The sequence below is a fragment of the Stegostoma tigrinum genome, chromosome 2 (assembly GCF_030684315.1).
Source record: "Stegostoma tigrinum isolate sSteTig4 chromosome 2, sSteTig4.hap1, whole genome shotgun sequence".
NCBI lineage: Eukaryota > Metazoa > Chordata > Chondrichthyes > Orectolobiformes > Stegostomatidae > Stegostoma > Stegostoma tigrinum.
In genome coordinates, this window is record NC_081355.1 from 151,298,756 (window position 1) to 151,325,916 (window position 27,161).

A 27,161-nucleotide genomic window follows, 5' to 3' on the forward strand; every position below is an offset into this window, starting at 1 on the left:
AGGACCCGGAAGTCACGTGCGTCCCGGGGAGGGTGGGGTCAGCTTTTTTTTTAATCGTCGTCCCCTTTCTGACGGAGCACAGCGATTTTTGCTGTTTCTTCGGAAACCGTGCAACCGAGTACGACGTGATTTTTTTTTTGTGAGGGGTGGGGCTCAGAGCGGTGCATGTTTGGTTACACGTAGCCGCCACCGAGGAAAGGCGGGCAATGTGTTATTCCCCGTCGAGGGGACGGGACAGAAACTACAACCCCCGGCATGCCGCGCGGTCCGCGCATGCGTAGTGACGATGGCCCGTCCGTAAGGAGCAATAGGTGAGGTTTGTGAAAACAAATTGGGGTCTGCTCCCAAAGGCAAACCTGAAACGTCTGCTTGATGTATGAACAGCTTTAATGCTTTCTTTAGCCTTCTTACACGAGGGGGCAGGCGATTGCTGGTGGCTCGGTGAAAAAACGGGAGGTTGGAAGGAATGACCCTCAAGCAAACAAGGGGCGAATTAACTTGCATTTGTATAGCCTCCCACTCTCCCCGGGGACTCCTGTGGCGCAGTGTTAGCATTCCTACCTCAGTGCTGGGAGGCTCACGTTCAAGTGATCCACTTCCTCCAGAGACATGTCATAATGTCGCTGAACAGCTTGAATAGAGTATAAAAATATCTGTGACTGGATATTTCTTATAGCAGAGTGGTAATATCCTTATCTCTGAGTTAGGAGGCCCGGTTCAAGCCCTGCTTGCTCCAGAGGTGTGGCATATAGGTAGAACTGGTCAATCAGGATCACAATCACAATCTCAGTATGGCCCTTCGGATCGGTTATTATCGTCATAGTTATAGGAAATGTGGCTGCTGCTCACTCTTCACAACATAAATAAGCTACTTTAGTGATGCCGGCTGAGGGATTAAAAGATATTTTCCTTAGCAATCTGTTTTGCCTAACCTGTTATTCCACTATTTGTGAAACAGGTGTGGCTTGAACCCTGGCCCCCTGTCTCATAACTAAGTACAGTATCAGCACCGTACAAGAGCTCTTTGATTGATATATTGACTGTCATGGCTTGGTGTATGACCCTCCTTTTTCTTTGAATAGTATGAAGGGAATTTTGTTTTGCCTACTTGAGATTTTTCTGTATCAGTTATGACTTGGTTGGTAACTGTCTTACCTCTAGCTCAGAAGGATGTTTGTCCAAATCCTACTCCAAGATTTCATCACTGTAATCTCAGTTGGCACACTAATGCAGTGAGGAGAGAGTCCTGCATTATCTGTCCTAGGTGCTGTCCTTCTGATGGGAGGCGACGGCCTGGTGGTATTATCGCTGGACTGTTAATCCAGAGACCCAGATAATATTCGGGGGAGAGATAATGGGAACTGCAGATGCTGGAGAATTCCAAGATAATAAAATGTGAGGCTGGATGAACACAGCAGGCCAAGCAGCATCTCAGGAGCACAAAAGCTGATGTTTCGGGCCTGGACCCTTCATCAGAGAGGGGGATAGGGAGGGGGAACTGGAATAAATAGGGAGAGAGGGGGAGGCGGACCGAAGATGGAGAGTAAAGAAGATAGGTGGAGAGAGTATAGGTGGGGAGGTAGGGAGGGGATAGGTCAGTCCAGGGAAGACGGACAGGTCAAGGAGGTGGGATGAGGTTAGTAGGTAGCTGGGGGTGCGGCTTGGGGTGGGAGGAAGGGATGGGTGAGAGGAAGAACCGGTTAGGGAGGCAGAGACAGGTTGGACTGGTTTTGGGATGCAGTGGGTGGGGGGGAAGAGCTGGGCTGGTTTAGGGATGCAGTAGGGGAAGGGGAGATTTTGAAACTGGTGAAGTCCACATTGATACCATTAGGCTGCAGGGTTCCCAGGAGGAATATGAGTTGCTGTTCCTGCAACCTTCGGGTGGCATCATTGTGGCAGTGCAGGAGGCCCATGATGGACATGTCATCTAAAGAATGGGAGGGGAGAGTGGAAATGGTTTGCAACTGGGAGGTGCAGTTGTTTGTTGCGAACTGAGCGGAGGTGTTCTGCAAAGCGGTCTCCAAGCCTCCGCTTGGTTTCCCCAATGTAGAGGAAGCCGCACCGGGTACAGTGGATGCAGTATACCACATTGGCAGATGTGCAGGTGAACCTCTGCTTAATGTGGAATGTCATCTTGGGGCCTGGGATAGGGGTGAGGGAGGAGGTGTGTGGGCAAGTGTAGCATTTCCTGCGGTTGCAGGGGAAGGTGCCGGGTGTGGTGGGGTTGGAGGGCAGTGTGGAGCGAACAAGGGAGTCACGGAGAGAGTGGTCTCTCCGGAAAGCAGACAGGGGTGGGGATGGAAAAATGTCTTGGGTGGTGGGGTCGGATTCATCCTCCGACACTTTCGCCATTTACATTTCCTCTACATTGGGGAAACCAAGCGGAGGCTTGGAGACCGCTTTGCAGAACGCCTCCGCTCAGTTCGCAACAAACAACTGCACCTCCCAGTCGCAAACCATTTCCACTCCCCCTCCCATTCTTTAGATGACATGTCCATCATGGGCCTCCTGCACTGCCACAATGATGCCACCCGAAGGTTGCAGGAACAGCAACTCATATTCCTCCTGAGAACCCTGCAGCCTAATGGTATCAATGTGGACTTACCAGTTTCAAAATCTCCCCTTCCCCTACTGCATCCCTAAACCAGCCAAGTTCGTCCCCTCCCCCCACTGCACCACACAACCAGCCCAGCTCTTCTCTCTCCCCCCCCCCCCCCCCCCACCCCACTGCATCCCAAAACCAGTCCAACCTGTCTCTGCCTCCCTAACCGGTTCTTCCCTTCCTCCCACCCCAAGCCGCACCCCCGTCTACCTACTAACCTCATCCCACCCCCTTGATCTGTCCGCCTTCTCTGGACTGACCTATCCCCTCCCTACCTCCCCACCTATACTCTCTCCACGTATCTTCTTTACTCTCCATCTTCGGTCCGCCTCCCCCTCTCTCCCTATTTATTCCAGTTCCCTCTCCCCATCCCCCTCTCTGATGAAGGGTCCAGGCCCGAAATGTCAGCTTTTGTGCTGCTGAGATGCTGCTTGGCCTGCTGTGTTCATCCAGCTTTACACTTTATTATCTTAATATTCGGGGGACCTGGGTTCAAAACCCAGTACGGCAGATGGTCAAATTTGAATTCAATAAATATCTAGAATTAAGAATCTAATGATGACCATAAATCCCATTATTGATTGTTTGGGGGGGGAGAACCCATCTCGTCCACTAATGCCCTTTAAGGAACGAGACTGCCATCCTTACCTGGTCCGGTCTCCATGTGACTCCAGACCCATGACAACGTGGTTGACTTTTAAATGCCATCTGGGCAATAAATGCTGCCTAGCCAGTGACACCCTCGTCCTGTGAATGAACAAAGCAGAACAATTCAACCAAGGCTGTCCTCGCGAGTTGATGTGAAAAATCCCAAGTTTTAAGGAAGAGCAAGGGTGTTACCTTCAATGGTCTGGTCAAAATTTTATCCCTCAATAAACAGTATTATCTTATTCTCACATTGCTCGTTGGCAGGACTTACTATATGGTTTTAGGCTGCAGTATGTTAATATACTTCAAATGTTTCTCATTCATAGTAAGTACTTTTTGGATGACCTGAGGTTATGAAAGGTACTTTTGGAAGTTTTCTTTAAATATGAGCTGAATGACCTCCTGTGGTGTACGTTTCTATGATTTCACAATATCTTGTCTGGATGTTGCTTGTTTCATTAATGTTTTATTCTAGATCCACAAAAAGTTTTGTTTTTATCAACATCTCAAAATGTTATGATGTTGTTGTTCTGTTTTGCATAGTATTTCAGTGGGGACAAGATCTGGTGTAAGATATTTCAAGTTGAGAATTATGAGGAAAATTTATTTGTGGAAGGAACCATTCACAAGACTCGATGCTCAACACATATTTAAAAATTAGGTTGAAGGGTAAATGCTGTTTCCACCGGTTCTGAGGAAAGGTCACTTGACCTGAAATGTTAACTCTGATTTCTCTCCACGTGCTGCCAGACGTGTTGAGCTTTTCCCGCAATTTCTGTTTTTGTTTCTCCTTTTAAGTTTGTGTGTATATTTATGTTCACTCTGAAAGTTGTCAATTTAAGCAGTTTCCCTCTGCTCAAGGGATCCCAATGAAAGTGGAAACTGATTTAATATCTGTTATTGCCATTTTTAACTCTGGCTGATTCAGAATCAAGTGTGCATTTAACCTTAAGCCACACAGATTCTAAAGCCCTAAGCCTGTTGGTTTTTATGAGCAGTAATTGCAATCAGTAACCTTTGGATCCATAATGGGCTTCCACACTGTAGGTATTCTATGATCTATGATAATATATGAAATCACCAATGGCTCCACCTTCTGATCAAAGGTTGGGTGACGATGAGGTCAGGCTGGGTGAACTGATAAGTTCAGGTTAAGTAACTGTCAGAATTGTATTGCTGCAGCACTTGGCTTCTGAAGAGCATAATTACCAAGTTTGTAAATATTCCTCGGTGTGGTGACTTCCTGAGAATTCATTTGATCCAGTAAAGTTAGTGCTTGCTGTTAAAAGAGAAGCATTTAAATGATTAGGTGAAACTGGCACAGTCAGAAAATGAAGCCTATTCAAAACCATTTCTTTGCATAAGTTTGCTTTCAAAGGCAAACAATTGAGTATGGCAGTGTGAATGTTCATGTAAAACCTAACTTCAGGAAACCTTGACGAGTGGAATTTTGCTCAGCTTTAAGTCACCCTAAGTACAATGCTCTTAAAGGTCTGTATGTTTTTTGATCACATCGGTAAATAATCTCAGTTGCTTATTTAATGTTAAGTTTTTCATAAAGTTATTTCTAAAAACTGCTGTCGCTGTAAACATAAGTTGGAGTGAATGGTTATACATACTTAGCTCAATCTGATCTCTTGATTACTGCTACTTATACTGTGTGACAGACTTGCAGGGTTTAAACTGGATGTATGTTGCATATTTTATGGCATAAATCAGCCAATGTAAGTAGAACTGAAGCATTGGTGTGATTTTTATAAAGCGAATGAGCCTTGTTTTACCAATATATAGTTTTCTCTGCCCAAGTTGCAGAATCACGTGAGGAGGCCTTTTGGCCCATTGTATTTACACCGGCTTTTCAAATAAGCATCATGACTTAGTGCCTGTTTCCCATGTCCTTGTGTTTCTATTTAAATTATTTTCTGATGCCCTCTTGAATGCTTCATTGAACCTGCCTTTACTGCACTTCCAGGCTGTGCATAATGGATTCTAACAAGGACATAGCAAGAACTGCAGATGCTGGAGTCAGAGACAACACAGTATGGAGCTGGAGGAACACAGCAGGTCAGGCAGCATCAGAGGAGTAGGAAAGTTGACATTTTGGGTTGGGAGCCTTCTTTAGATCTGGAAAGAGGGAAGAAGGAAGGGAGCAGGGAACTAGAGGGAGGCAATAGCCGTGTGATATTATGGCCAGACTGTTAATCCAGAGACCTAGATTCATTCTGGGGACTGGGATTCAAATCCTGCCAAGGCAGAATTTGAATTCAGTAAATATCGGGGGTTTAGAATGTAATGATAACTGTGGATCCATTATCAATTGTTGGAAAACCCATCTGGTTCACTAATGTCCTTTTTAGTGAAGGAAACTGCCATCTTTATCTGGTCTGGTCTCAATGTGATTCCAGACCCACAGCAATGTGATTGACTCTTAACTGCCCAATGGGCAATAAATACTGCCTAGCCAGCAACACCCTCATCTGGTGAATGAATTTTAAAAAAAAGAGATAAGCAGAAGGCGGAGGGAAGGTGATAGGTAGTGGGAATTGGTCAGTGGGAAACGTAGGGCGGATAGATGGGGAAGAAGGTGGATAGGTTGTGTCAGGTCAAGGGGGCAGTGACGAGAGGGAGGTCTGGATATCGGATGAGGCCAGAGTGGGGAGGTTTTAAAACTGGTGAATTCTATGTTCAGGCCATTGGGCTGTATGCATCTAAGGCTGAATATGAGTTGTTGATCCTCTAGTTTGTGTGTTGTCATGGTGGCACTGGAGGAGGCCCAGGATGGACATGTCACCCAGGGATTGGGAGGGGAAGTTAAAATGGTTAGCGACCAAAAGATTTTGTCAGTTTATCTCGTACACAGCGCAGATGCTTAACAAAATGGTTCCCAAGACTGCCCTTGGTCTTATAGATGGAGAGGAGACCACGTTGGGAGCAACGGATATAGTAGACCAGGTTGGGGGATGTACAGGTGAACCCATGGCAGATATGAAAAGTTTGCTTGGGGCCTTTGACGGAGGTGAGGGACAAAGTGTAGGGGCAGGTGCGGTGCTGATGCCAATGATGTCAATGATGTCACCTCTGCTGCCATCGTCACTTTTTTGCTTCCTCTTATGTGAACATCCCATCCATACGCTGACTCCTGAGACCAGTCTCCTCTCCCAGCTCCAGCTCTACACCCAATCCCAGCCCCAGGTCCTGACGGTTATTCACCATCCCGCCCCCCACCCCCCCACCCCGAGACCTCCCCCTCACTGAGGATGAATGGTCAGTCCTCAGCAAAAGACTCCTTCATTCCCCTGCACCCACAAATCAATGAATTCCATACCCGCCTGGATGTTGAACTTTTTTTTCATTGCCTCTGCCTCTGTGTGCATTATTTCTTTGACTGGGAATCTAACCCATCCTCTGCGACCCCTACTCCCACCTCCATCAAACCTCGACGCCATCCCACGGCCTCCTACCTTCCCTCGACCTCTTCATTTCCAACTGCCGTCATGACGTTGATCGCCCTAATCTCTCCACCCTTCTCACTCATTCTCTGCTCCCCCACAGACCATGCAGCCTTCTGCTCCAACCCTAACCTCCCCATCAAACCTGCAGATAAGGTGGTTGGAGGGGGGGGCGGCAGTGCAGTAGCGGTATGGTACACTGACCTCTACATCACGGAGGCTAGGCACCCACTCTCTGACGCTTCCTGCTACCACCCCCTCAATTATGACCCTGCTCCTGAACACCAAACCATCATCGCTCAGACCGTTCATAACCTTGTCATGTCAGGTGACCTCCCACTCATAGACTTCAACCTCATTGTTCCCTGCATCGCCCGTTTCTGTCTTCTTCCCAAAAATCGACAAACCTGTCTGACTCATTGTCTCTGCCTGCTCCTGACCCACTGAATTCCTCTCTTCTTGCCCTGAGTCTGTCTTTTTCCCCAGTCTAGGAGCTCCCCACTGCTTTCAGGGCACCACCCATGCCCTCCACCTCTTCCAAGATGTCCAATTTCCTGGCCCCCAAAACCTCATCTTGACTGTGGACATCCACTCTTTGTACACTTGTATCCTCCACGCAGATGGTCTAAAAGCCCTCGCTTCTTCCTCTCCTGCAGGCCCAACCAGTTCCCCTCCACTTACACTTTCATCCACTTAACAGACCTCATCCTTACCCTGAACAACTTCTCCTTTAACTCCTCCCACTTCCTGCAAATTAAGGGGGTGGCTGTGGGCACCTGCATGAGTTCAAGCTATGTCTGCCTCTTCAAAGGATACGTGGAACAGTTCCTTTTCCACTGTTACACTGGCACCATCCCACACCTCTACCTCTGTTACATTGACTGTATTGGCACTGCCTTGTGCTCCCATGAGGAGCTTGAACAGTTCATCAACTTTACTAACACCTTTCATCCTAACCTCAAATTCACCTGGACTATCTCCAATACCTCCCTGCCCTTCCTGGACCTCTCTGTCTCCATCTTTGGTAACTGCCTCAACATCGATGTCTATTTCAAACCCACTGATTCCCATAGTTACCTGGACTACACCTCCTCTCACCCACTCTCCTGCAAGAATGCGACCCCTTCCTCCTAATTCCTCCACCTCCGCCACATTTGCTCCCAAGATGGAGTGTTTCACTCCTGGACATCCCAGGTATCCTCCTATTTCAAGGCTTGCAACTTTCCCCTCTGGTGATTAAAAATGCCCTCAACTACACCTCTTGCATTTCCAGCACTCTGCCCTCAAACCCCCTTCCTCTACCCACCCCCAACAGAAATGATGAGCGAGTCCCCCTGGCCCACACATACCATCCCACCAACCGCCGCATCCAGCGTATCATCCTCTGCCCCTTCTGCCAACTACAATCTGACTCCTCCACCAAAGAGTTATTTCCCTCCCCACCCCACCTACATTTCGTAGGGGCTGCTCACTCGTGACTCCCTCGTCTGCACCACACTCCCTGCCACACTTGGCAACTTTCCTTGCAACTGCAGGTAGTACTACACCCGAGCCCCAACACATCCCCCCCCCCCCCCCCCCCCCAATCCACCCCACTAAATCTCCCCCCGACCTCTGTCCAAGGCCCGAAAGAAACTTTCCATATCACCCGTACATTCTCCAACCTGGTCTGCTGTATCTGTTGCTCTCAATGTGGCCTCCACTACATCGGTGCAACCAAGCACAGATTTGGGGACCGTTTTGTGGAGCATCTGTGCTCTGTATACGAAAATCAGTAACACCTTCTGGTCGCTAACCTTTTTAACTCACCCTCCCACTCTCTTGATGACATGTCCATCTTGGGCTTCCTCCAGTGCCACAATGATGCCACACGCAAACTGGAGGAGCAACACCTCGGGAGCTTACAGCCCATGGCCTGAACGTAGATTTTAAAGCTGGTAAATTCTCCCCATCCCCAGCCTCATTCAACATCCCAACCTCCCTCTTACCCCTGTTTCCTTGACCTGATGCTTCCTGTCCATCTTCTCTCATACCTATCCGCCTTCTCACTGACCAACCTCCACCTGCATCTACCTATCACCATTTCACCTACCTCACCCCAGCCCCTCCCGTCTTTCCTCTATTTATTTCCCAGATCCCTTCCTCTCCCCCAGTTCTGAAGAAGGGTCCTGACCTGAAATATCGAGTTTCTTACTCTTCTAATGCTGCCTGACCTACTGTGTTCCTCTAGTTCCACACTGTCTTGTCGTAGACTCTTACAACTTGTGCGAAAACATCTTTTCTCACCCTACGTTTGTTTCTTTTACGAATCATTTTAAATCTGTCAGAATTATAACTACAGCAAAAACGATTGCTGAGAAACTCCTGCTGGAAGGTACATGTACAGACAAAGTCCTGTTCCTGCGTAGACTGTGTGGTGCCTCATTCACCAGCCTTTTCCTTATATGTGACCCTAGAATGTGACAGCAGAACATTTGTCTTTGGAGAAAGTCACAGCATAACACTTTGCCATGTGATATTAGCACACCATCCCTTTTCTTTAGAGGGCTTCTGGTTAATCCATTGAATCAACATTGGCGGATTTGTGCTGCCTAGTGCAGAATGCCACCATTTCCAAATTCTTCCTCAAAGTTGCACACCATCTGACGTAAAAGTCATAGAATGGTAAAGCGCTAAAGGAGATCACTTGACCCATTATATCTGATGGATATTTGAAAAAACTATTCAGTTAGTTCCATTTGATGAGTTACCACTGTACTTCTCTTGTCACGGGGTTAAATCCTGAAACTCCCTACTTTACAGCACTCTGGGAATCTGCAGTGACTCAAGAAAATGGATAACCCTGATTGTTCCAGGACAGTTGGGAATGGGTAATTAATGTCAGCAACATCCACGTCTGTTTTTATGCTTAAAGGTGTGCTGACAAATGTAACTAATCTTGGCTCAGAGCTGGAATCCTGGACCTAGCAGTCTGTGCAGCTCACCTGCACTAACAAATTCTGAGGTGATGCTTACTGATGTATTTCCTGTTTGTGATTTTAGTGATAGCCTTCATGAATACTGAAGAAGACCATGTCTATGATCCTGTTTGCCTATGTGGTCCGGGTGACGGATGGGCTTCCTCTCTCTGCTTCTACAGACTTTGAGTGCAGCAGGGAGCTGCAAGAGTGTAAAAAGCAACTGAAAGTTGTGTCTAAAATGCTTGGACAGTTTCCTGGCCGTGGCACTGTGAAGAGCAATCAGCTTCACATACAGTGAGTATTCCATCACCCACATCAACAATGGGAATGCTATAAATAACTTGTTGCACCTGAGTTGTTGAAACAGATGCAACAAATTTTTCTGAAAGCTGAGTCTCTTGAATTGGAACATGTTGAGATGCGCTCTTTAACTTCAGCATCAGCGTCCTGTAGAGATCATTCCTCCCTCATGTGCCTGAAGATAGGGATGCCTGTTGCTAACCAGGAAATGTTGGAAACCGGTCAATGGGGCAGGCAGCAGATGTAGAACATAGAACGTAGAACATTACAGCACAGTACAGGCCCTTCGGACCTCGATGTTGTGCTGACCTGTCATACCGATCTCAAGCCCATCTAACCTACACTATTCCATGTACGTCCATATGCTTATCCAATGACGACATAAATGTACCTAAAGTTGGCGAATCTACTACCGTTACAGGCAAAGCGTTCCATTCCTTTACTACTTAATTGAAACATATAAAATAATCAGAGGGTTAGATAGGGTGGATAGGGAGAGCCTTTTTCCTAGGATGGTGACGGCGAGCACAAGGGGACATTGCTTCAAATTGAGGGGTGAAAGATATAGGACAGATGTCAGAGGTAGTTTCTTTACTCAGATAGTAGTAAGGGAATGGAACGCTTTACCTGCAACGGTAGTAGATTCTCCAACTTTAGGTACATTTAAGTCGTCATTGGATAAGCATATGGGCGTACATGGAATAATGTAGGTTAGATGGGCTTGAGATCGGTATGACAGGTCAGCACAACATCGAGGGCCGAAGGGCCTGTACTGTGCTGTAAGGTTCTATGTTCTACTCTCTGAGTAAAGAAACTACCTCCTGACATCTGTCCTATATCTTTCACCTGTCAATTTAAAGCTATGCCCCCCTCGTGCTCGCCGTCACCATCCTAGGAAAAAGGCTCTCCCTATCCACCCTATCTAACCCTCTGATTATTTTATATGTTTCAGTTAAGTCACCTCTCAACCTTCTCTCTAATGAAAACAGCCTCAAGTCCCTCAGCCTTTCCTCGTAAGACCTTCCCTCCATACCAGGCAACATCCTATTAAATCTCCTCTGCACCCTTTCCAAAGCTTCCACGTCCTTTTTATATGCGGTAACCAGAACTGTACACAATACTCCAAGTGCGGCCGCACCAGAGTTTTGTACAGCTTCACCATAACCTCTTGGTTCCGGAACTCGATCCCTCTATTAATAAAAGCTGAAACACTGTATGCCTTCTTAACAGCCCTGTCAACCTGGGTGGCAACTTTCAACGATCTGTGTACATGGACACCGAGATCTCTCTGCTCATCTACACTACTAAGAATCTTACCATTAGCCCTGTACTTTGCATTCCGGTTACTCCTACCAAAGTGCATCACCTCACACTTGTCCACTTTAAACTCCATTTGCCACCTCTCAGCCCAGCTCTGCAACTTATCTATGTCTCTCTGCAACCTATAGCATCCTTCGTCACTATCCACAACTCCACCGACCTTAGTGTCGTCTGCAAATTTACTAACCCATCCTTCTACGCCCTCATCCAGGCCATTTATAAAAATGACAAACAGCAGTGGACCCAACACCGACCCTTACGGTACACCACTAGTAACTGGTCTCCAGGATGAACATTTCCCTTCAACTACCACCCTGTCTTCTTGCAGCAAGCCAATTTCTGATCCAAATTGCTTTATCTAAAGCTGTGGAGACAGAGATGGCGTTACTGCTTCACGTCTGTGATCATTTGTCTGGAATCTGGACAAAAGGTACACGGTTGACGTGCTGACCATGTTCTTTCTCCACAGATACTGCCTGAACTCCTGGACACTTCCAGCATTTTTCAGCATCCATACATTTTGCATTTGTAAGGCTGATAGGTGTTGCCCTGTAGGTTACCGTATGCCAATTTTAGGTCAGAGATGAGGAGAATCATTTTTCTCAGCAACGGGGGGCTGCTGACCTGGGGAATTCTCTTCTCAAAAGACAGTGGCAGCTGTATCATTAATGCTGCCTTGTATAAATTCAGGAAGATTGTTGAGAGTTAAGGGTTATTGGGGGCATGGCAGAAAAGTGGATTTGAGAACACAATCGATTTGTTGTCATCTTGTTGAATGGCAGAGCTAGCTCAAGTGTCCAACTCCTGCTCCTAAATCCTGTGAAACGGTGGTTTCTAAGGCTTTGGGTCATTTTGTAGGGCAGTGTAGCAACAAGGTAGAGTACATTTGTTGCGATTCGTGGTTAGTGCACAGCTTGAAGTTTTCTGGGTTTGCATCCAGTAAACAGAATGGAAAATATTCTCATCCTGCCTCTTCAGATTAACTCGTGCATTCACTTGAACAGGCCGTTGAATACCTATGACTCAAGGTACTCTTCTATGAGCCCACAGTAGAATTCTAGTCCATACCTTGCACCCTGTACTGTTCCTTTTTGTTCAAGATAATACTGTATCAAATTTCAAAGGAATTTATGGGCTCTGCTTTAGCAATAGTTTGTGACTACAGATCTCATGCTTTTAACCACACATGTGTGAGGGTATTAACCTCTCCTCCATGGTCAGGATTAAAACATAACTCCAATAAAACCTGTGAGGCTGGATGAACACAGCAGGCCAAGCAGCATCTCAGGAGCACAAAAGCTGACGTTTCGGGCCTAGACCCTTCATCAGAGAGGGGGATGGGGGGAGGGAACTGGAATAAATAGGGAGAGAGGGGGAGGCGGACCGAAGATGGAGACAAGAGAGTTGCAATGGGAGAGAGATTCCCTGAGGTTGGTCCGGAGGGAGGAGGGTAACTTCTTCAGGTTAGGCATCCCTGGAAGAGGCTTCGCAGTGAGGTTAAAATAGTATCAGAGATAATGGGAACTGCAGATGCTGGAGATTCTAAGATAATAAAATGTGAGGCTGGATGAACACAGCAGGCCAAGCAGCATCTCAGGAGCACAAAAGCTGACGTTTCGGGCCTAGACCCATTATCTCTGATACTATTTTAACCTCACTGCGAAGCCTCTTCCAGGGATGCCTAACCTGAAGAAGTTACCCTCCTCCCTCCGGACCAACCTCAGGGAATCTCTCTCCCATTGCAACTCTCTTGTCTCCATCTTCGGTCCGCCTCCCCCTCTCTCCCTATTTATTCCAGTTCCCTCCCCCCATCCCCCTCTCTGATGAAGGGTCTAGGCCCGAAACGTCAGCTTTTGTGCTCCTGAGATGCTGCTTGGCCTGCTGTGTTCATCCAGCCTCACATTTTATTATCTTGGAATCTCCAGCATCTGCAGTTCCCGTTATCTCCAATAAAACCTGTTCCTACTTTTACAATTCTTTTATGGCAGTCAGTAGTGAGGTATTTTGGAGAGGAGAGCAAACTTATTATTAAAAATCAAGTGCCCACCGTACAGTTGAGGGCCTGTTTTCAGTTTAGCCATTGCAAGCATGGCACTGAAAGAGAAGCTGTTTATTTTTTTTATTGTATTCTTATGGACTGGAGTAGCTGGATGACTCCATCCAGATCTTTTAGGGGAGTCTTCAACCTCCTCTTGTGGAATTAAGCTACTTTTGAGCATTGTCCACGGCATCCCTTTCGTACCATGACCAAGGGCAGGCAGCAACAACACCTCTCAGTCCTACCCATACCCCCTCTTAAGTTCCGAAATGAGGTTTCGTGGTGTGTTAGTTTCAGTTAGCTTGACGGCTGGCCTTTTCACCTCACTGTAATGAAGTAGGCAGAACTTGTATGCAATACTGCATCCTAATTTAAAGTTTTGTTGTACAAATTCGACATTAGCCTCCTTATTTTCCATTCTATACTTAGGCATATTTGAATTAATTTTTGACCTGATGTTGTCATATCTTCGTACAGGGCATGTTTGTACTTTCAACTTGCATGAGGGTAATGCCAAACCAGGAAGATGTAATTTAGTGCTTTGGTTATAGGGCATAGGCTAGTCCTTTTTTGATAGTAAAATGAATCTCTTGTGCAATATTTTGTGTTTTATCCTGCCTTCATCTCTGCACTGAATCTTGGAGCAAAATATTAACTCTGGCCACTGAAACATACTTGCTTGCCTGATTCAAAAAATTTACGCGCGTAAAAAAAAACAGAATATTTTACCACACTTTTGAATTTTTAAAATCTTGTAGTTTTCACTTGCTCATTTCCCAGATGATCCAGATGCTTTCTAGTTGGCTATTCTGTGATTCATTGCCCCTCTTTTCCATCCACCCCCCAGTTTTCTGAGCATTTTGCTTTTTTCCTTCTCGAGATGCCACAGATTCTGCTTTCCTGTGTAAGAAGTCTTGGACTGGGGGGAGACAACAGAGGAAAATGTGAATTTTTTACTTATCCTTCGTCAGTAACACTGATCATCAATGCTTTAAACAGCAGCACCAATGCCTTGAGGGAGTAATCCCACGCATGTAATTGCATTCCGATGCCTTGGTTGGAGCTGGTAGAGAGATGTAACAGTGAAAGAAGTCATTGAGGGGATTTATTTTGAAGCAGAGGACAAACTAATAGTGTAAATTCTGCACCTTCCAAACTCTGGAGGCAAACCTCAGCCAGATTCTGATTTTAGGGAATAAAGATGCAACAAGAACAACTTACACCGAGAAAAGGTTCTAACTAAATGTAAGAATTTACTAATGAGTCATTAAAGGAAAGCCAAGGTAATCAAAGGTTTAAAGGATGGGAGAGAGCTGGCAAGGCAGGAGTTTTAGGGAGGCAGGCCATTCCACAGCTTCCAGGCTTGAGGTTCTTGAGGGTTGTGAATTGGAGCTGCAGTTAAACTTATGCACTGTAGATGTGATAGAGAACATAATTTTCTGTCAGTACTCTAACGGAGTGCTGTTGGGATAATGAGATTGTATTTGCCATATGTTTCAAAATTTTCAGATTTATGTTCCACGTAAGTAGTTTGGTTTATTTTAGTTTCGTCAGAAACTTTTGTGACATTGTTAAAACCAAACCTGCTGCATTTTGTGCCTGTGTTTCAGTAAAAGGTCACCTCATTAAAACTGGAAAAAATGAAGTATGATCCATTAAATCAGATTTCAGACTGGGATTTGACTTGCTCAGTTGTAACACCAGCTGGGACTATAACAAATGCAAATCTCTAAGAGCATTTAAGAGGTTATATGGGCAATAGTGTCAATTTTCTTGAAAATGTATTCATTTTGTGGGATGTGGGCATCACTGACTGCCCAGCATTTATTGCCCGCCCCTAGTTGCCCTTGAGAAGGTGGCGGTGAGCTGCCTTCTTGAGCTGCTGCAGTCCACCTGCTGTGGGTTGACCCACAATGAACTTAGGGAGAGAATTCTGGGATTTTGACATGGTGACAGTGAAGGAACTATGATGTTATTGTACTTTTTCATTTTTACAGCTTAAGATATGCCGCTGGGGGCTCACCAGATTCTGAAGAGAGTAGAAACCTCTGAAGTTTAAGCTGATAATTTCAGCATTTTGAATGAACCTTGTAGCTTCACTACCCAACAAACAAAGTATACTACTTTTAAGTAATGCAAGATTTAAGATATAAATTTACTGTTCTGTTTCAATATCTTTAATGATCTTTCCCCCCCCCCCCCACCCCTAGTTTTACCTCTTCACAGGGTATCGCCTACATGACCATCTGCTGTAGCTACTATCCCACAACGATGGCATTTTGCTTCTTAGAGGAACTTGGAATGGAGTTTATTTCTTCCTTCGAGATCGCTAAAATTCACACGGTTTCGAGACCCTACGCTTTTCTTGAATTTGGTTAGTCTTCTGTCTTCTAGCTGCTTAATGTTGCCAGTCCTTCCCTCATTTTCCTTCCCTCTGTTGATCTGTTCAGTATTGGAGTACAGATCACGCGACAGATTCTTTAATGTTTTAATGAATTGACTGTCCATTAAATTTGCATTTTTTTTTGAGACTGTGCTGAATGTTCTGAGTTGAAACTTCACCAGGCCATGCAGAAGTGAAATTTCCAATAGCTTGTTTAGCTACCTGGCAAAATATTAGCTTCTCAGATAGCTGCAATTTTAAAGTGATCTTACTGAGAATCCTTTGTCAATACAATAATGAGAGTGTGAATAATTACTTTTTATCAAAGTGACTGTGAAATTGCTAGATTGTTATAAAAATTAAACTGGTTTACTAGTGGCCTGTTAGGAAACAAGACTTACTGCCATCTTAACATGTGTGTGATTTCAGTTTCACACCAATATCTTAATTCCTTTATAATGTGGCTGAAGAAACCATTCATTTTGTATCGCCTTATACATGATATGATATGAGCAGCAATCCAGGAGGATGGAAAATCACCTCTTGGCAAATGAAAACAATACTTTGCATCTCTTACATCCTGAGAATATCATTTTAAAAACAAATAGATGAAGCAGCCTATTGGTGAGGAAGACTTTTATTGAATTCTTCTCTCTCTATGCTAACATTGTTAGTTCCCAAACCCAGTTTAAAAACTGGGCAGAAAAACAGACGTTTTCCCCAAAAGAAATGGGTAGCAATAAGTTTTCTGGAGAGCCTTCCAGTAGAGTGGAAGTCGAGTGAAGTTTGACCGTAAAGCTATAAGAAATGTAGGAGTTGGACATTTGGCCTCTCGAGCCTGCTCTGCTATTCATAAGATCATAGCTGATTTCAAAATTCCTCATGTCTACTTTCCTGCCCTTTTCCCAGTAACCTTTGATTTCCTGACTGATCAAGAATCTCAGCCTTAAATATACGTAGCTCACTGTGGCAAAGAGTCCCAAAGACACTCAACTCCGAGAAGAGAAATTCCTACTCATCTCAGTCTTGAATCGGCAACCCTTGATTCTGAGACTGAGCCGTCTGGTCCTAGACTCTCCCCATGAGGGGGACCCTCCTGTCTATTCCCTTAAGAATACTTGAAATAAATACAATTCTCTAACTACCTCTGTCATACATTTTTGCTAGCGTTGGACCAAGAGGAACACATCTCTGCTTTGCTTTTCTCTTCTCGCTCACCTCCAAAAGAACTTTGTATCTTTGGCTTATTGAAGTAATCTGATATAATTACTGTGTGTGCCCGTTAATCCTAAAATATTACAGACTTTTTGCTTAGTGTGTGTGTGTGCTACGTCTTTCTGAAAGGACTGTGTAATAACATTGGTCTCCTGCTCTTTCCCTATAACCATGTAGCTCTTTCCTTTTCAAGTACTTACCTAATTCCTTATGAAAGCCACAATTCAGTTTGCTTCTACCAGCCTTTCAGTTGGAAGTGAAATATGTAAAATATAGGAATGCCACTGATTGTGAACTCCTGAACTATGGATGGATGAGAAGGGCTTATTGCTCTGCCTAATTTTTCAAAATATCCATTATTCTAACCTTTTTATTTTTGTTTCATTCAGTATCAGTACCCTCTTTACACCTTTGGTGTATTTCTTCAGAAGTGCAATTGCAGTGAAAAGTACTCATCTGCTGACACTTCTTTTGAAAGAAAATGGATAAGAGCTCCTGTGTGAGATGAGAAATTTTCTTATTCCTTCATTCTTTTTGTTTCGCTGTTGGGATGCTTGGTTTCAGGTCACTGGTGACCTGAGTTAAAATGAATAATTTTACTTATTAGGTTGTACGTGTTGTGGATGACCTTGTTAGTTTAGTGATCTGCAGTCACGGCAGCCTGGAACAATGAGGAGGCAATGACCTATTAGTATTGCTGGACTGTCAATCCAGAGACCCAGATAATTTTCTGGAAACATGGCTTCAAATTCTGCCATGGCACACGGTGGAACTTGAATTTAATAAATATCTGGAATTAAAAGTCTAATGATGACTCTGAAACCATTGTTGATTGTCAGGAAGAATCCCATCTGGTTCACTAAAGTCCTTTTTTTTATTAGGGAAGGAAGCTGCCATCCTTAACCTGGTCTGCCTGCATGTAATTCCAGACCCACCATTGACAGAAGTAAACACTGGCCTAGCCAGTGTCGCCTTCACCCCATGCATGAATTAAAAAAAATCTAGAGGAACCTCCTGATGAAGCATCTTTAATTCAAGCTGAGTGAAGAAGGACCACCATAGCCTCCCTCTTTCTTAATTAATGGGATGAGGGAGTTGCTGACTAGGGAGCATTTATTGCCCAGAGGGCAGTTCAGAGTCAACCACATTGCTGTGGGTCTGGAGTCACATGTAGGCCAGAATAGGTAAGGATTGCAGTTTCCTTCCCTAAGGGACATAAGTGAACCAGATGGATTTTTCTGACAATTGATAATGGATTCATAGTCATCATTAGATTCTTAGTTCCAGATATTTTATTAAATTCAAATTCGGCCACAGCAGATGGTGGGATTTGAACCTGGGACCCCAGAGTGTTATCTGGGTCAACAATCCAGCAATAATACCTCCCTCATCTCCTCTTAGCCTTTCACTGTTGGTTCAGTAGATTTACATGAAACATCTGTTAATTTGCAGATAGTGTAATACAGAAGATAAAACGGCACTATAACTATTCAAACCGGCCTTTGTTAAAAATTAGTGTGACCAATATCCAGAGGGAGCTAAAGGTGACACCACCTCGCCGAGTGAATGTGGATGACATCGTTGTTTCCAATGGGGCATTGAATGGACACCTGCTTTTACAATCAAGTTCTGGTAAGACTAGATCAGATACTGTTTTTTTTAAATGCATTGACGTTGCTCAGACGTGTAATGCTCATGTATTCATTTGTTTTGTTTTCCAATGCCATAACTTAAGTAACTGCAGGTTAGATCAGCTAGATAAAAACCAAAAGAACTAGAAATCAGAAACAAAACCAGAACTGTTCTGAGGAAGGGTTACTGGACTCAAAGCTATGTTGATTACTTTCCACAGGTGCTACCAGACCTGCTGGGATTTTCCAGCAATTTATGTTTATGTTTGTGTTTGAGATCAGCAAGATTTTGTCAGTGAAGTTTGAAAATGGCTCTAGAGTTGACTTTAGGATCAATTCCATGTTAGATAGAGAATAAATCCTAACTAAAATACAAGTTTAAAAATAAGCATTTAAATTCTTATGTTAAAGCTATATGTATTTCCAGGTATAATTATGAATTTAGTATTGTATATCACTTAGTTAACAGAATTGCTCGTTGCAAGCTCGGTTGATATTTTGTGCCTTGGACTATAAGAACCTCTCACGAGACTAGAGACTAACAAACTACGTTAGTTTACAACTTGACCTTTCCATGATTGTCGAGTCAATGACTGGATACAGGCTTATGGCTGGATACAGGCTTGTCCGCTCAGAAGTCTTATCCATTAAGAGATACAGCATGCTGGAGATTTCATGCAGCTTTTGTGGGTTATGATGTGAGAATCCGAAAGTGATATTTGGCACTCTGCAGTTCACATCACTGTTGTGATGTGGAGACTAGTTATTTTCCAAAAGGCTGCTTTTGTGGCTAGCGTTCAAGCATTGTAAAATTAGAACATGCTTTATAATTAGCTTTCAGCAGCAAAGCAAAGGTTATCAAACAATTAAGCTAATCCTAGGTTTGGTATATATTAAGCCACAACACTTCTCTATGTGTGTTCTATTGTAGGGAAAACAGTCAAAAGGAATAAATGTTAATTCCCTACATAATCTATCAAAAAAATTGCACTTGATGTTGGTTTTTAATCCATTTATTGTAAGGTCTGAACAGGTCAAGTGATAGACATCCTCAGCAAAGTCATTATTTTAGATTTAATGCCAATTTAAGAATCTGAGTGACTCTTCATGATGGTTTCAAGTTTTCCTTTTGTAGTATTAGAAATAACACAAGTCCTGAGCTGCTTTTGGCGCAACTCACCTGTTATTAGATGCAATGGCCTAAACATATATCCGAGACCTGTAGTTATGTGAACTAGTTACCTTTATAACTTCCTGAAAGTGCACCAAAAGCCTTTATGTGAATCGTGTGATGTCGCGCACGCAGCTGCATGTGTGCAGCAGATCATGTCAGCCAATTTTAACCATGGCATAATTCCTCCCACATTGGGGAATCATGCAGGATTTCTGACCGTGAAGTTTTGAATCACGGCAGAATTGCTAGATCCATCCCCATAGAAAGAGGAATGAGATTTAAATAGTATTTTGTATTTATCAGGTATGACCTCTCCTTTTAATGCAACCATGCTGACTCTGCCCTATTTTGGCATGCACTGCCAAGTACTTCTGAATCTCACCTGAGTAAAATTCTACCTCCTATATTTCATCTGTTTTCTCCTTTTTTAGAATGTATGGATAAAAAATGGAAATTTGAATTATATTTGAGCCAGCTCGCTCACTTATTCCCCATGGTTTAACTGTACATCTCCTGAACACTACAGTTATGAACAGAAGCAGTTCTTTCAGTTTCTTGAACTTGCACTGGAGATGGTGACAGAGCACCCCACCCCCCCACCCCTCAGCTAATGCTTGTGGGACATGCGGACAAATCACAACAGGCCAATTGGTGGCATTTAAATTCAAACAAGAAGGAAAATATCTGGAAATAAAAGATAGCTGACCACAAAACTTGCGCTGATTGCAAAAATCCTTACCAGATGAGTTTTTATGACAATCTCCTATGGGAGACACTGCTATAGCCCAGGCGAATGCTGTATGGAAACTGGTTGGTTCACATCCCACTATTCCAAATCATGGAATTTAAATTAAATTTAGCAATCTGGAATCATGTCGACCATGACCTAGATCATTCATTGTTGTGAAAACCCATCTAGTACCATATTAAGCATCTTTGGGGAAAGAAATCTGTCATCCTTACGTGGCTTGGCCTTCATGTGACTTCAGATCCACACCAATGTGGTTGGCTCTTAACTGCCCTGTGAAATCCTCAAGTAAGTTGAGTCAGATCAAGGGTAAATGCTGGCCTTGGCAGAGGTACCCGCATCTCATGAAGGAATACCCACAACTTCTGACACCTATAAGAGTAGCAGATATGAGAAAGACACCCCCCCCACCCCCCTTTTTATGTTCCCTTCAAGTCACGTACCACCTTTACTTAGAAATATATTGTTGTTCCTTTAATGTTGCAGGGCCAAAAATCTTTGACTGCCCTTCCTGACAGCACCAGGCATTGCATTGCATTGCATTGCATTGCAAAGACTGTGGCTGTTCAAAAATGTAATGGTTCCATATTTCTGGTGTACCAAGCACCACTGGCATCTTAAGAATGAATTTTAAAAAAAATGCGTGGTTTCCTGACTCTCAATGACTTGGGTCAGGCCAATGATGAAAAATAGGCCGTCAGAGAGTAAATGAGAATAAAATTGGCAAACTGTGAAAATCTGTCCCTCAAAAACGAGAAAATCTTATATTTGTACGGGACAGTTATTTTGGTATCAGGCTGCACCAGGCACCCTGTCACGAATATTGATAAGACCATTGTTATAGCAAGTTGTCTGTCTTTACAAATACTGTTTTATTTATCCACAGCACCCATATACAGACTAGAACCAGTAAGTGCAGTTGGGATCCTCTCGGTTATCCTTAATATAATGTGTGGAGCTCTTAACCTGATCCGTGGAGTTCACCTCATAGAACACAATTTTCAGGTAATTAAGAAATTTCAAAATAAATTCAGGGAATCTGAAAATGGCAGCAGAACTGAATAACATTTCCACTTTTATTTTTGCCCTCCCTGAATATGCAATAAAATGTAAATAATACAAATGTACATTTCTCCATTTGAATATGGAATTTGAGTGATTTCAATGAGGTACACAGAAAGGGTCTGGTAAGGGTTGATGTATGGAGGATGTTTTGCTGGCTGGTGAGTTGAGAACAAGAGGTCACTCTCTTAAAATAAGAGGTTGAGCATTTAGGACTGAGATGAGGAGAAATTTCTTTGTTGAAGAAGTTGTGACTGTTTGGAATGCACAACTTTGATGTTAAGGAATTAACAAATGTAGGGTTAGTGCCAGAAAGTGTATTGAGGTCAAAGATCATTCATAATCTTGAGTGAAGGAACGGGCTTGCAAGATTAAATGGTCCATCCCACTGCCACTTTCTTATGTTCTCATGTTTGTTTACCACACTGTGCTTATAGAGTGATCATATAACTTAGTGATGTTAGACTTGTTATCTTTTATCACATTTGAAGAAATATCTTCTTCCATATTTACGAATTCAGTGGGCAAACATATCTACGAAGTTGCTATAAAGTTGGACCTTACTGGAAACCAACTTTGTGTCATTTCTGTCTCGTCTCACGGAATGTTTCTCTTTCCTGAACGTGAACTTTTTCATGATATCATCCTAAACTTGCTTCATTAGCTATGTATCATGCCCCTATGCAGCACTATGGCTAAGCACGGTGGCTTAGGGGTAAGCACTGCTGCCTCACGGTACTAAGAAACTATGTTCAGTGCCACCCTTGGGGGACTGTGTGGAGTTTGCACATTCTTCCTGTGTCTCTTTGGGTTTTCTGGGCTGGGATATCTTAGATACTTGACATTAGTTCCATATTTAAAAGGCCATCACGCACTCTTTGCCCAGTCTGGATCTGCCCTGCATATAGAACATAGAACATTACAGCACAGTACAGGCCCTTCGGCCCTCGATGTTGTGCTGACCTGTCATACCAATCTGAAGCCCATCTAACCTACACTATTCCATGTTCGTCCAGGCAAAGTGTTCCATACCCTTACTACTCTCTGAGTAAAGAAACTACCTCTGACATCTGTCCTACATCTTTCACCCGTCAATTTAAAGCTATGCCCCCTCATGCTCGCCGTCACCATCCGAGGAAAGAGGCTCTCCCTATCCACCCTATCTAACCCTCTGATTATTTTATATGTCTTAATTAAGTCCCCTCTCAACCTTCTCTCTAACGAAAACAGCCTCAAGTCCCTCAGCCTTTCCTCGTAAGACCTTCCCTCCATACCAGGCAACTTCCTAGTAAATCTCCTTTGCATCCTTTCCAAAGCTTCCACATCCTCCTTTTATAATGCAGTAACCAGAACTGTACACAATACTCCCAAGTGCGGCCACACCAGAGTTTTGTACAGCTTCACCATAACCTCTTGGTTCCAGAACTCGATCCCTCTATTAATAAAAGCTGAAACACTGTATGCCTTCTTAACAGCCCTGTCAACCTGGGTGGCAACTTTCAAAGATCTGTGTACATGGACACCGAGATCTCTCTGCTCATCTACACTACCAAGGATCTTACCATTAGCCCAGTACTTTGCATTCCAGTTACTCCTACCAAAGTGCATCACCTCACACTTGTCCACATTAAACTCCATTTGCCATCTCTCAGCCCAGCTCTGCAACTTATCTATGTCTCTCTGCAACCTACAGCATCCTTTGTCACTATCCACAACTCCACCGACCTTAGTGTCGTCTGCAGATTTACTAACCCATCCTTCTACGCCCTCACCCAGGTCAATTATAAAAATGACAAACAGCAGTGGACCCAACACCGACCCTTGCGGTACACCACTAGTAACTGGTCTCCAGGATGAACATTTCCCTTCAACCACCACCCTCTGTCTTCTTTCAACAAGCCAATTTCTGATCCAACCTGCTATATCTCCCACAATCCCATTCCTCCGCATTTTGTACAGTAGCCTACTCTGGGAAACCTTATCGAAAGCCTTGCTGAAATCCATATACACCACATCAACTGGTTTACTCTCCTCTACCTGTTTGGTCACCTTCTCAAAGAACTCAGTAAGGTTTGTGAGGCACGACCTTCCCTTCACAAAACCGTGCTGACTGTCCCTGAGCGGATTATTCTTTTCTAGATGATTATAAATCCTATCCCTTGTAACCTTTTTCAACACTTTACCAACAACTGAGGTAAGGCTCACTGGTCTATAATTACCAGGGTTGTCTCTACTCCCCTTCTTGAACTGAGGAACCACATTTGCTATCCGCCAGTCTTCTGGCACTATTCCTGTAGTTAGTTCAAAACTAGCATAGTTCAAAACGTTTTTCCCAGACATGGAAGTTGAAAGGAAATTGGTGCCCCACTTTTTGAAATGGGGTCATGGGAGTTCTGGGTGGTCAGAGTTACCCAGAGGAGGGCCATCCTTTTCATGCCACAAAAGGCAAAGGAGACTGTGGTACCTAACCCTGACAGGTTGGGCCAGTGCAGTTTTAGCCCTCTGGAGACATGCCCAACAATACCTTAACAAGATCAATGATTTTCTCTGCGCCACCAGTATAGGGCTACAGCTTCTATCTGCTGTCTCGCACTGATTCTATCTCTGCTGCTGCAGCACCCATCTCCTGCCCAAGGCTCATATTGCTTGTGGCATCTACCCTCACTTGCTCGCATCAAGTCCACACTGACCTCCCCCAGATTTAGCTCCCTATCGTACCTCCTGTAATCCTGCATTTCCTACAGCCAGCCCATCTAACCTGCACATCTTTGGACTGTAGGAGAAAACCCATGCAGATGTGAGGTGAATGTGTCTGTGTGGAGTTTGCACAGCTGCCTGAGGGTGGGGCCAAACCTGTGAGGCAGCAGTGCTAACCACTGAGTCACCATGCCACTGCAGACCGTGTATATGGCATGTATGCAGCTGGCTGGTAGTCTGGGTGTTAAATTGATGTAGCATAGTGCTGTCCATCAATATGTCTGGAACCTTGATGACCGCTGACAACCATGACATGCAGTCATCTGGATTTTGCTGGAAAGTCAAATCGGGATAGAGCTACTGCGAACCTTTAAGCTCTGATAGCAGGGCAAAGTGCTAAAATCGAATGCAAGTCAGGGATGCCGTGAATACTGAAGTAGACACAAAGTGAGCGTGTACCAAGAGAGTGTACAAAGACTCCTTGTTCAAATCACGACCTGGGTACTTGGGTCTTTGCATAAAGTGCCCTGGCAACAGCTTTATAATGAGAAATGACCGTGAACTTCAAATGCGTTGCTTGAAGTACGGAAGCACACGCTAAGTGGAACGGTGAGGTACCATGATGATGTGGTGAGGCTCGTATGTGTTGAATGCCAATGTTCATAGATGTGGGTTTCATGTGACAGCTATTGACAGGTTGTGCCCTGCAAGACTCTGTCTTCAGTTCTATAGAAGGGTCACTGGACCTAAAATGTCAATTCTGCTTTCCTTCTCAGATGTTGCCACACCTGCTGAGTTTTCCCAGTAACTTCTGTTTCTGTGTCTTTGTTCTTGTGCTTTATAAAACTGAACTGAAATGAGAAAGAACTGTTTTGAAACCCAGAGATTTACAAGGATGGCTACATGTTTTGAGCTCTTGATGTACTGTGGGTTCCAACAATATGCTGGTGTGTGTGTGTGTGTACGGGGACCAGTTATCAGTGACAAAGGAGCTCTGCCTATCAACTACCATGTGATTGGTTGTCAGCAGCTGAACAGCTTGGGTAATGTGTATTCCTCACCTAATGTTGTTTGGCTATTATCAAATTGGTGTGTGGGAACTTGCTGTGCACCAGTTGGCATTTGCTGCATTGTATTGGTGACTGCACTTCAGAACTTTATTGGCTTTGAGGACATTCTGAGCTTGGAAAAGATGCTTGCTCGGTACAACCCTTTCTTTTGCAAGCTGATCTTGGTCTTGTGCCAAAATTTCTAAGATCTTCACATCCAAAAGTAATGTCATTCTTTCTGATAATCTAAAGACCTCTGAATTAATTCAATCAACAAATGGTCTCTGAACTCCCTCCAGTGGCTCAATGAAATATAGCCTTGGTTGAATCTCATCTGAAAGACTGCATCTTTGACAGTTCAATGTTCCCTCATACAGTGATATTGGTTTCAGGGACAGAATTCTGAGAAACATTAAGCAGTGGCTAACAGATGAGTATTTGCAGGGAAAATTATGCCGGTTCCAATCTCTGGCATGTGCCAAGTTGGTTTATGACTGCCCTAGCTAAGTTAAACTAACACCAGTTATCTATCCAGCTAGGGAGGAGAAAATTGGACAGGGATTACAGTTTTGGATCTATTCAGTCAGTTTTTTTTTTGTCTCTGTCTGTCTCTCACTTCCTTTCACACAAGGTATTGGGCGTGGGAAGAGGAGGTTACTGAATTCCCTGAGGTTGAATAGTTTACATTCATTGTTCAGGTCCAGTCAGTGGTTGCTTGTTTGTGATGTTGGAGTGTTACTAGCATTTTGTGGAATTGTTGCCTATGAGTCAGGAGGGAAGAGGGGAGCAAAGTAATGGAAAATGAGGATGGGAATTTCAATGGATTTTAGGGTTTATTTTGATTTTAAATTAATGCTCAGCATTCATTTGAGTCTCAATACTCAGCTGAAAGCATTACAATACACATGAGAGTCACTTGGGCAGATTTTCAATGAACAATAGAGTGAAGTTCTATGGGGAGCAGTCAGGAAAGTTTAGTTATGGCTACAATTGGATCAACCATGATCTGATTAAATAACGGAGGAGCTTTAAAGGGATAAATCGTCTAATCTTGTTCTTATTTCTCATGATCTTAGGATCTTATTAATAACATCTCATGAGATTCTACATTCTTTCAGTATATATGTGACACTTGCAAGAAAGAGCAGGGGAGTGAGATTTATTTGGAAGTTTTTCAAACAGTTGATCAAATATTTTTCTTTGGCAGTATGTAATTTCTAAGTTCTCTTTTCATTTTTAAAATATTTTCTACAATTCTTTTATTGGATTATTGACTTAGAGATACAGGATCAACTACGTAAGAGATGATATTGCTTTCTATGTGATTGTATACAGTCTTTTTTTTCAAACAAGCAATTTTATGCTTATTTTAGTTTGGAGGGTGTTAAAAATTGGTATTGATTCAGGCATAGTTGAGCTTGCTAACCTTTTTCATTGAATTATCTGGATGAAAAATTTAAAAATTAAAGCATAGCAACCAGCAAAAATAGCTGGTAATTGACCAGATTGATATAAATGAGGGAAGAAATTTGACTCGTCTTGACTCATCTAGCCGCAAAGACATTATAGTCTCCATTACGGCATCAGATTGTTAAATGATTTCAGGGATTTTTGCCTTCATTAGTCAATTCTGCCTATTGATGTTCCTGTGTGGAGTGGAGTTCTGTGACAATATTTATGGCAGCTCATTAGTTTAAGCCTGTGCTGATTGCACTGCTGCTCCTTTTGAGTTTGAAGTAATAATCCACATACATAGTATACTAACTTGCCGACCTGTCTAATGTCACTTTTCTATGTCACCCTCTCAATGCAAAAAGTCCACATCTGTAACCATAATTTAGTATTCTCATACTGAGGATCAAGCTCCTTTTCAAACTGTCTCCCA

The 27,161-nt window shown here is 43.7% G+C and overlaps 1 protein-coding gene across 15 annotated transcripts in view; it reads left to right on the top strand.

Annotated features, from left to right (window-relative positions):
• Positions 1-30: 30 nt before the first annotated feature.
• sec22c (SEC22 homolog C, vesicle trafficking protein) overlaps positions 31-27,161 on the top strand; it is a 125,685-nt gene continuing 98,554 nt past the window's right edge. For 12 of the 15 annotated variants that reach the window (XR_009443001.1, XR_007249589.2, XM_059640275.1 and 9 more), the window contains exons 1-5: positions 31-311; positions 9,742-9,953; positions 15,528-15,691; positions 18,368-18,547; positions 21,355-21,473. Coding sequence is in view for 13 of the 15 variants with exons in the window: in XM_059640275.1 (XP_059496258.1) it covers positions 9,772-9,953; positions 15,528-15,691; positions 18,368-18,547; positions 21,355-21,473 (645 nt within the window). In the remaining 2 variants the exon portion in view is untranslated. Of the gene's footprint in view, positions 312-4,651; positions 4,742-5,222; positions 5,315-9,741; positions 9,954-15,527; positions 15,692-18,367; positions 18,548-21,354; positions 21,474-27,161 lie in introns of those variants that run through there. The other 3 variants (XM_048551491.1, XM_059640261.1, XM_048551500.1) reach the window with 3 other exon arrangements.